Source organism: Mustela putorius, unplaced genomic scaffold, assembly GCF_011764305.1.
Source record: "Mustela putorius furo isolate JIRA1106 unplaced genomic scaffold, ASM1176430v1.1 tig00003850_pilon_pilon_pilon, whole genome shotgun sequence".
Classification (NCBI taxonomy): domain Eukaryota; kingdom Metazoa; phylum Chordata; class Mammalia; order Carnivora; family Mustelidae; genus Mustela; species Mustela putorius.
The window spans coordinates 5,675,104-5,685,495 of NW_025422002.1; the positions used below are offsets into that span (position 1 = coordinate 5,675,104).

Consider the following 10,392-nt stretch of genomic DNA (forward strand, 5'->3'; position numbering starts at 1 on the left):
TATACTCCTAGGACCCAATTCAGCCCCTGGCACATAGTGGTTCTCAATAAATGTGTTAAATGATGTAAAAATGACTAATACCTGCCTTATAAGGTGGTGGTGAGGACTAAATGAATTAACATAGACAAAGTTTTTATGGACAATCTAAAAAATAAAACAGCATTAAACAAGTATCTACAAAGATGACAAGAGTGAAATTTTAAGACTCTTCAGGGTGGAAAGATGCAGGTTGGGAAGGAATTATTTTTGTTTAAATTAATGAAAAAATAAAATAAAAAATTATAAACAAAACAAATTAATGAAAAAATAATCACAAGCTACTGAGAAAAGAAAAATGGACCAGTTGGTATAAAATATATAAAATCTGGATACAAGAGAACTTTGATAGGGTGGAGATTCTTTTCTTTCTTTTTCTATTTGGAGGTATTTCTTGAAGCTTGAGAACACATTTGAAACAAAAAGCAGGAAAGGCATACCTTTTGTTATTTCCAATTGTAGAACAGGTAAAGACAAAAAGTACTGATAACATCAAAGCATTCTAAGAATGACATTGGGCCATGGGAGCCGAAATGTTTGCGTTCTTGTCTGGCATGGGAGGGAGCAGGGTATATGACAGTTCAGGGACATGTGTTCCTTCCTCCCACCGTGCTTCTTTCCTGGTGGAACTGGGGTTTTGGTGCAGTCATGACAATCCTTCACCCTTATTTAAGTCGCACAATGAAGCAGGTCGCCCTAGATTGAAAGCACAAACCCGGACCAGCCGGTCCCCTCCTTCCCCTGTGGTTCTGTGCCTACCTCCCAGCAGGAAGTTGCGGTGCAGTCATTCCCTCCCTAGAGATGGCTGATAACAGAAACCAGCAAAAGTACATTCTGGGAGGGAAGAATCCCTGAGCCCCCAAGAGAGGTCACACCAGTTAGCAGTTAGAAAAGGAGGCATTTCTCACACTTGCTAATGAGTTCGACGCTTGTGAAACATAAACAGGAAGTGGGAGCTCTCCAAAGCGACCTGAAGGAAATCCACTCCCAGTTTGGTCAAAGTGTGAATCCCAGTTCTCTAGGTTGTCAAGGACACTGCCAATTAAGACTGACAGCCCCCAAATTGCGCCCCAGGCGAAGCTTCACCCAGTCCCAGGGACGACCCCATTTTGGTTTGGTTTTTTTTTTTTTTTCCAATCCTTCCCCACAGCCAGGCCACTCAGCATCGGGGTGACTGACCCGAGGCGCGGTGGGAACCGCTTACAGTCATCTCTCAACTCCCCGAACTTGCAGGGCAGGGCAGCGCAGAGGTCAGTGAAATCCCCAGCCAGGCCTTATTTTAGTCATGAATTTCCACTGGCTCCCTCCTCTGACTGCATCAGCGCAGCTCACACCGCGGGCTTGGAGTTTCAGCTGTTTTCCCTGCTCCAGGCTGAGTTAGAAGGTCACACAGACCGGACTCTGCCGGGGGAGGTAAGTGCCCCCCCCCCCCGCGCGCGCGCCACCCCCCGCCCGCGCTTTGCGGAGATCTGGGGCTGCTTGGGGGAGGCGTTTCTGCCCCAAGCTCAGGGCAGTGGGTTAGCTTCTTCCTCCTTCTCTTCCCACGCATTTTAGTCCGTATTAAATAAATTTTGAAACAAAACAAAGCAAACATCTTTTTTTTTTTCCCTGTCAGCCAGTGGCATCTATATAATTTTCCCAGGGCTGTCTTCCCCTCGTTGCCCAATTTATGCTCTTGCCAGAGGTTCCTGTAAATTCAAGGGCAGAATCTGTTTGATTCCCCACAGTAGCTTTAGCAACGGTCACTACGCCTGGCACCCTGGAGGGGGCTCAACTGAACGCTAAAATTTCAGTATGATGGACAGATAGTTTTTTCTAGACTCTCTCCTCCCTCCCGCCCCGGGTGCAGACCGCCAACAGCGCCGCCCAAGTTCCTGGTAGGCGAGGAGACAGCCCACCACGGCGGGCACAGTGCGTCCCCGGGGCCTGGGTCCCACGGGCGGCGGAGAGGGACTCGCAGGCGGAGGCCCTGTGGCCCGAGCTGTGGCCACGTGAAGCGTCACGCCCCGTGCTGCTGCAGGGCAGGCGTCGCCGCCGCAGTTGTGTAACGTTGCAGCCGGAGGGGAGGCGACCCGGGAGCCTCTGCTCTGGAGGGGGCAGGGTAGGGAGGGGAAACGCAGGGCACCGCGCCCGGTGTCTTTCGGTGCCGGACTAACCCAAGTGGGGTTAAAGTGGGCACTGGGATACACGGGGGCGGGGACGCAAGAGGGCACCCGCCGGCCAGCAGGCTTTACCCAGGAGCGGAGCGAGGAGGGAGCGAGGGGCCCGTGGCGCACACGCTCGGCGGTCAGGTGCGCGCAGCGTGCTCGGCGGCGGCCTCGGCTGCCCCTGCGCTTGGCTGCCAGCCCGCTTCCCATGGGGTGACATCCGCCCCGCCCCTCGGCCCCTCCCCACGGCGGGCAATTCCTGGACGCCCGGCTGAGGGGTGGGGGCGGGGAAGCCGGGACGGAAAGAAACACCAGCCTCTGGGGAGGGCAGGGGGGCCGGGCGACTCCCTCCGCTGCGCGCTGGTTCCTCGGAGCCGGCCGGGCGGGGGAGGAGGAAGAGGGTTGGGCTGGAGCGAGCGAGGGGATATTCCTCTCCCGGCTTGAGTCAGACGCGGGCGGATCCGTCCTCCCCCGTTCCCTCCCAGGAGACGGGAACTTACTTCATTTCCCTGGGGCAGGTTCGCCCACGTTACCAAACCTCCCCCCTACCCGGCCCCAGCGCCTCCCCGGCCCCTTCCAGCTTCCGCGCCCCCCACCAGGTTGGGCAGGACCCAGGCCATGCTGCCACCCCCTCTTCGGAAAGGCAGCCGCAGCCGCAGACACCTGGGGGCCGGGGTTGGGGGGGGGGGCTCCCTCGCAGCCGCGGGAGCGTTGTCCAACACGTGAGACTCATGTGATGAAGCCGGGGGAGGGCGGGCAGGTCGCTCCTTCCCTCCCTGGCAGCGGCCAGACGTGCCTGGAGTCACAGGGTAGAACACGTAGCTCCAACCCACCCACTCGCTCCCATTTAACCCAGCCCGCAGCCTCTCTATTACTCCTCAGTTCGCCCCCCCATCCCCCCTCCGCCCTAGCCGGCCCCCCCCCTCCGAGCTCCCTCCCGCCTCCCCGCCCGCCCCACTTCTCATTCACTTGGCTCGCACCGCGCAGACGGCGCAGGGAGCACACACCGCCAGTCTGTGCGCAGAGCTGGAGCCAGAGGCCGCGGGGACACCATGCACGCCCCCAACTGAAGCAGAACCTCAAAGCCGCAGCGCCCGGCAGCTCAAGCGGATTTCAGAGAGCTCAGACTCAGAGGAACCCTTGAGGAGAGACAGCCCCCATCACCCCCGTGAAGCCCCTTGCAGGACCGTGCTCACCCCGACGTTCCGCTACTGCAGACAGGAGTGCACAGTGGCCCCGGCTCGCCGCGCCATGGAGCGGATCCCCAGCGCGCAACCGCCCCCCGCCTGCCTGCCCAAAGCTCCAGGACTGGAGCCCGGAGACCTACCTGGGTAAGTTGGTACTCCCCGGCCCCTTCAAGCCTCAGCTCCAGCCCTGCGTTCTGCGCCGCTCTCAACTCAGAGCCGTTCTGGGCGCATCCGGGGGGCTTTTACTCGCCAGGGCTCTTGCAGCCTATGCGCACGCAAAGTCAAGACCCTACCTGGCCCCTCTTCCTGCAGGATGGATTTTGCCCACATGTACCAAGTGTACAAATCGAGGCGGGGAATAAAGCGGAGCGAGGATAGCAAGGTAAGAATACCGCGCCCCTCGGGACCCCAACCCCTGGCGCGCGCTGTTCTAAGAAAAGTTTTCTCACTTTGAGCTTCGCCGGGCAATGCAAGGGGTGGGTTCGGTGCTTCTATGAAATGGCTTGGACTAGAAGGGGCAGAAAGTGGTTCTGCGTGTGACTCTGCGGTCCCAACTCTAAAGGAGTCGCGGGTGGGGGAGAGAGGGGCTTCTCACCCGCTTCCTCTGGCGCCCACCGCCCCGCCGTGCGCCTTGCAGGAGACCTACAAACTGCCGCACCGGCTCATCGAGAAAAAGAGACGTGACCGGATTAACGAGTGTATCGCCCAGCTGAAGGATCTCCTACCCGAACATCTCAAACTTACAGTAAGTGAGAAGCTGGCCGCTCTCCAAGCCAGCTCTTTTGCCCAGGGAGAGGGCGGGGGTCATTCATTCGCCGCCTGCAGGCTCCACTGGGAACTGCAGGCCAGATGGGCGGCTGGGAGCTTGCGGGTGGCTCTGTTTTGGGGTACCCTTCCCCAGCCCTGGGATTTTTCTGGCAGCCTCATGCAATGAACTGAGAACTGCTTGGACTTCTCCAAGTTGGCTCTAACCCCAACTAGCCTTCGTTTTCAAAGAGTTTAAGCCTTTCCTTTCTGGTGATTTTCAGGGTTCTTTAGTTTTGCTGACTTTGGTAAATGGTAAACCAAGCAACACGCAGATTTTATTTACCCCCTTCTCTCTTCCCTGCCCCTTTTGAAAAATAAAGAGGACTTTTTTGGGTGCGTGATTTTTATGTCCTGTTCTTTCTTGGCAGTAGCCAACAGCTTACTGGCTTGGCAGCCTTTGGTTGGGGAAAGGAAAATAGTATTTGAGGAGGAAGTAAAAAGCCTAGATGAGCTGAAAGTTAGGAAAGGGTGTCAGGAAAGAAGCTAGGGGAAGCCTCTTGGCTGCCAGACACAGTAGAAGTCCCTCCTCAGGTTGACAGCACTGCAGAGAAATGTTATCTCTGGATTCCCCTGAGTTCAGGTCAGCAGTGGCTGCTGGAGAAATGTATCTGTCAGAGCTTTCTCCTGATGTAGCTGCCTCTTCCCAAATGCCTCTAAAGATAAGTGACACTTGTTTTTTATTCTTTAATCAGAAGTGTGTGGATGTATGTATACAAACACAAACTTTTTAAAAATGTCATCTCCAAACTTAAAAATGAAATGTTATCAGTCAGGAAAGGCTATTTCTCCCCCGCCCCCCAAGAGATATTGCTCATTGCTAATAAGTGTCCCAGAAGTGGGACTTCTCTGACCTCCCTGCTGACTAAGGCTCTTTTTTATTCCAGACTTTGGGTCATTTGGAAAAAGCAGTGGTTCTGGAACTTACCTTGAAGCATGTGAAAGCACTAACAAACCTAATTGACCAGCAGCAGCAGAAAATCATTGCCCTGCAGAGTGGTTTACAAGCTGGTGAGTGCTGAGTCTGGTTATCATCACCTGAGAGTTGTAGCACAAATACCCTGTGGGCTCAACATCTGGTATAAGAAACATTCTTAAAACAAATGGCTTGTGCACGTTAGTTGGGGGAGATGTCATTTTATCTTTCCTAAAAGGTCAGACTTTTCATTTGGAATGCTGCTGCTTGCCACCTGGCATGAACACGTATTAGTCAAGTGGTAAAATATTTCTGTGGCATTTTGGTTTAAGGGTTTCTGGGTTCTGGGACATGTTCCCCCTCTTGTTTAAAATGCCAGGGCACATATAATTTGTGTCGTGGGTGTTTTATAGTTGGTCATCTTAGTCCTCTTTCATTGGAGAATAAATCATGGGTATGCCCCAGTGTCTTCCTGTTTCTCTACTTCCTTATCACTCTGTGTGTGGTATGGTCCTGGCAGGATGACAGCAGGAGCTTTTCCTGCATTTCATGTGGTTCCCTGAATAGCCACTAGGTATCTTGGTGAGTTGCACAATCTAATGAAACCGGTGAAGTTTCATCATTAGTTTCTGTCGACTTCCAGAGAATCACAGTCACCTTGTAACCTTCTAGTTTCACCCCTTCCAAATAATACTGTACAGACCAGGGAGAAAATCTCCTACCCACTCCCTCATTCCATTCTTCTTGCCCTTCTTTCCAAGACTAGTATGATGAGAATCAGAAAAATGTAGCAGGTGCTTCTGCCAGTTTCTTCATTGAAAATAGGAAGATGATGATACCTGATTACTTGGGGCTTGTGGATAGAACACGCGGAAAAGGCTTAGAAATAGCTTTGAAATTTGAAGCGTCCAGCGCAACTGCAACTTTTTCAATCGAAAATAAGCTTACTTGGGTGACATCGTTCTTTTATTCTTTATCTCATTCTGTGACTGGTCTTTGTCCAGTCTGGCTCTGGTAAGACAGATGTTCTACAAATCCACTCTAGTTATAAACATACAAGGATGTTCAGTGCTGTGTCATGTATAATGAAAACTCAGGAACAAGCTATCAATTCAAGAGGGGAAGTAGTCCATCTCTCTTAATTTTGTTCTGTTTCTGTGATGGGATATTATGCTACCATTATAACTCCTCTATTTTACCTCCGAGTGGTAGGATAATGGGTTAATTTTGTTCTATTATTTATACTTTTCAATATAATCCAAATTTTTTCTGATCATACTACTTTCGGAGTTAGGAACACAAATCAGCAAGGGCCAGTAGCAAAAAGAAAAGCTCCCACCCAGTCTTTGAGGTGTAGGTATCAGGGTGAACCCCACGGGGCCTTCTGAAATGTCTTCCTTTGGATGTGTGTCGATGCAGGTGAGCTGTCGGGGAGAAATGTTGAAGCAGGTCAAGAGATGTTTTGCTCAGGCTTCCAGACGTGCGCCCGGGAGGTGCTTCAGTACCTGGCCAAGCATGAGAACACTCGGGACCTGAAATCTTCACAGCTCGTCACCCACCTTCACCGTGTGGTCTCAGAGCTGCTGCAGGGGGGTACCTCCAGGAAACCGTCCGACCCAGTTCCCAAAGCCATGGACTTCAAGGAGAAACCCAGCTCCCTGGCCAAAGGCTCTGAAGGCCCTGGGAAAAACTGTGTGCCGGTCATCCAGCGGACTTTTGCTCACTCGAGTGGGGAGCAGAGTGGCAGTGACACGGACACAGACAGTGGCTATGGAGGAGAATCCGAGAAGGGTGACTTGCGTGGTGAGCAGCAGTACTTCAAAAGCGATCATGGACGTAGATTCACCATGGGAGAAAGGATCGGTGTTATTAAGCAAGAATCTGAAGAACCCCCAACAAAAAAGAGCAGAATGCAGCTCTCAGATGATGAAGGCCATTTCACGGGCAGTGACCTGATCAGCTCCCCGTTCCTGGGCCCCCACCCACACCAGCCTCCCTTCTGTCTGCCCTTCTATCTGATCCCGCCGTCAGCAACTGCCTACTTGCCCATGCTGGAGAAGTGCTGGTATCCCACCTCCGTCCCCGTGTTATACCCGGGCCTCAATGCCTCAGCGGCAGCCCTCACCAGTTTCATGAACCCAGACAAGATCTCAGCCCCCTTGCTCATGCCCCAGAGACTCCCTTCTCCCTTGCCTTCCCATCCAGCTATCGACTCCTCTGCCCTGCTCCAAGCTTTGAAGCAGATCCCCCCTTTAAACTTAGAAACCAAAGACTAGGGGACCCTGCTGCTCTGCTCTCCTTCCTCCCTACTCCCCCGCCCCTCTCCAAAAAACAAACAAACAAACAAACAGTGTGACTGCAGCAAGATTATTCTAGCATGTATGCTGAGATAATCTGAGGCACGGAGAGAAGATCTGGGGTGCGTGTATGCACGCGTCTGTGCACGTGCCTCGGTTGTCGCTATAGGACATGAAAGCTCCTTTTGGCCTAGGGAAGATATGAAGGATGGCCTGACATCAGAAGATTCTGCGGGGGGGATTGTAGCAGATCTCTGGGCTTTCCCCCATCCCAGAGAAGAGCCCCCTCAGATACAGAAAAAATCAGCTGGATTTTTCAAAAGCTTCAAAGTCTTGGTCTGTGAGTCAGTCCTCATTTTGGGAGCCAGGTCTGTGGCTTTAAGAAAAAGGTACTTTCAAAAGAGGGCTTTCCAGAATGCCGTTCCTAGCCGGCTCTCACGACCCCACCCTTCTCCCTTTTATTGTTGCCCTGACTCACCAAACGTAGGGGGGAGAGGGCAGCCGCATGGAGCTTTCTGCTAAGTGGTGAGGTAGCAGACACTGGCATAGCACGGTAGTGGTTTGGGGAGATTTCTACAGGTCTGCTCCCCACCCCCTGCCTCCGATGAATAAAGAGAATGTAGTTCCCTACTCAGGCTTTCATAGTGATTAGCTTAATAAGGAACTGAAAAGGGCCCGCTGGTAAAGCTGAGCTGCCAGGGAATGAGGGAGGAGTCCCTTGGGCCTCTGGTACCTGTTTCTAAGTCTCACCAAGAAAACAATCATGCTGTCGCGGGAACCAAAGCAGGGTCTGAGAAACGCAGGTGCCTAAGTTCCAGTCACCCCCAAAATGCATAAAGCCAAGTAACAAATTGCTACCTTCAACAAGCAGAGCTAGACTCGGTTTGCAGTTCTATCCTAAAACTCCTTTTCACCAAGCTTAGCTTAAAGGCCTAACCAGCTCTTGGCACAGCAAGATCCTTTCTGCAGGCTAATGCCCCTTGCCCAATGGCATAGGGAGTGTCCTTATTGCTAAAAAGGATTCTGTCTCCTTCAAAGAAGTTTTATTTTTGGTCCAGAGTACTTGTTTCCTGACTCGTCCAGCTAGCCCTGCACCAGCTTTTCAAAATGCACTATGCTTGATCGCCGATCGTGTTCTAACTTTTTCTTTTCCTGTTTTTATTTTGGTATAAAGTCATTGCCCTTATTTGTAAAACTGTTATAAATATATATTATATAAATATATTAAAAAGGAAATGTTTCAGATGTTTATTTGTATAATTACTTGATCTACAAAGTGAGAAAAATGAATGTATTCCTGTTTTTGAAGAGAATAATTTTTTTCTCTAGGGAGAGGTACAGTGTTTATATTTTGGAGCCTTCCTGAAGGTGTGAAATTGTAAATATTTTTATCTATGAGTCAATGTTAAGTAGTTGTTTTAAAATACTTAATAAAATAATCCTTTTCCTGTGGAAGAGAAAGATGGTCTTCTGCATTTTTCTTCTAAATACCCCAGTCCTGTAATAGGGCTGTCTTCCTGCCCTCCCCTCTTGGCTGGAGGCAACAACTAGTTAATCCTGGTGTCACCTCATTCAGCTTTTTATGTGCCTTGTATTCGGTCAGACAAAATAATCTTGGTCAATTTTGTAGGTAAATATTTATTTTTTTAACGTTTGCTAAAAGTTCATGGTCACGCTGTGCCTCCTTCCAGAGTTAGGCAAAAAGTACATTGTCCCCCCACCCCCTGCCCCAGCCTGCTTTTCTCATGGTCCTTAGAACCTGACAGAAAATGAAATTATGGAATTGTTAGGCCATAGGGTCTGGGGAGCTTGCTGGAGCGGTAGGCACATGGAGAAAAGATTTAATGGATTATTATGCAATAATTGCTGCTGGGGATAGCACCTCTGCCAAGCCAGTCTAACTTTTTTGAGTCTAGCAAAGTCTAATGGATTTGCCATATCCTGTCTTACTGCTGCTGAAGGCAACATTCCATAATTATTTTCTACATCCTTCCTGGACTTCCTCTCGTTGGGTGTGTTTGTGCATGAATGAATATTGGTGTTCCTTAGTCAAGGGCTCTTACCAAAAAAAAAAAAAAAAAAAAAAAAAATTCCGTGGGAAATGACCTGGTCGAGTATTTTTGCCTTTCCCCATCTTCCCGTGAGGGATGTCCTGATGGCCAGATACCTGCCATGCTTCAGATCCCCTTCAGACCTGGAGTCTTCCAGAACACTCTGGTCTATCTGGAGCCTAAGCAGGGCACCTGCCCCCAGGGAGTTCTCAGCCACCAAAGACACTAAACCTGCCCATCATGACTTTGCTTCAAACGTCACCTTCCCTGTCTCCCAATGAGCCAGTAGGTGAGGTGAGAGTGAGCATTGCCGGGCTGTGGGAGATGCAGAACACATGCTCTGAAAGACACAGAGATCCCGGGGCAGCATGGAGTCCCGTTCAGAGCCCCGCACCAGGATTCAGGAGATGAACTGATGGCCTGTCATCCCCTTCCACGCCTGGTCTTGACTAAGTAAAATAAAGATTCTGAGCCCTTGTCACAAGTCCTAGAGCAAGCAGATGGCAAATTCTGGAAGTCCCTCCTTCTCCTAGCTCTTGAGGGTCTCCAGGTCTCCCGCCTGCGAAATCCTTGAAATGCCTCCGTGAATGGCTAGGCTTTTCTGGTAGACTTTTTCGGTAAAAACTTAAACAAGTCAAGTTTCTCCCAGGGATGGAACATGGGGTTGAAATCAGGGCAAAAGGCCTTTTGCATGCCCCTCTTTCCTGGGCCGTAACTCAAGGAGTAGGAGGAGGAGACTGAAGGAAGAGGTGCAACCTGAACTAAAAAAAACAGCTGAGGGTTCAGTCACGGAACAGTCGATCCAGAGTCGCCCTCCTGGAGTCTGCGCGGTCACGCACCCGTGAACGGAGCCGCCGTCCCGCAGCCTCCTCTGCTCTTGCCTTTCCTTCTAGCCCATTTGCTGCAGGTTCCAAGTGGCTCCCAGGGAGACGAGAGGAGGGGCTTGCACCCCAG

The 10,392-nt window shown here is 51.1% G+C and overlaps 1 protein-coding gene and 1 long non-coding RNA gene across 2 annotated transcripts in view; one reads left to right on the forward strand and one right to left on the reverse strand.

The window, feature by feature from the left end:
• Positions 1 to 4,090, reverse strand: part of LOC106005409 — a 46,144-nt gene extending 42,054 nt beyond the window's left edge. The window contains exon 1 of the long non-coding RNA XR_001178741.2: positions 3,966 to 4,090. This is a non-coding gene — a long non-coding RNA (uncharacterized LOC106005409). The remainder of the gene's footprint in view (positions 1 to 3,965) is intronic.
• BHLHE40 (basic helix-loop-helix family member e40) lies at positions 1,432 to 8,848 on the forward strand. Its single transcript, XM_004738417.3, has 6 exons — positions 1,432 to 1,449; positions 3,171 to 3,514; positions 3,683 to 3,752; positions 4,008 to 4,115; positions 5,062 to 5,185; positions 6,510 to 8,848. Exons 2-6 carry the CDS (start codon positions 3,435 to 3,437, stop codon positions 7,364 to 7,366), a joined length of 1,239 nt encoding a protein of 412 aa, XP_004738474.1. The 5' UTR covers positions 1,432 to 1,449; positions 3,171 to 3,434; the 3' UTR covers positions 7,367 to 8,848.
• The last annotated feature ends 1,544 nt before the right edge of the window (positions 8,849 to 10,392 follow it).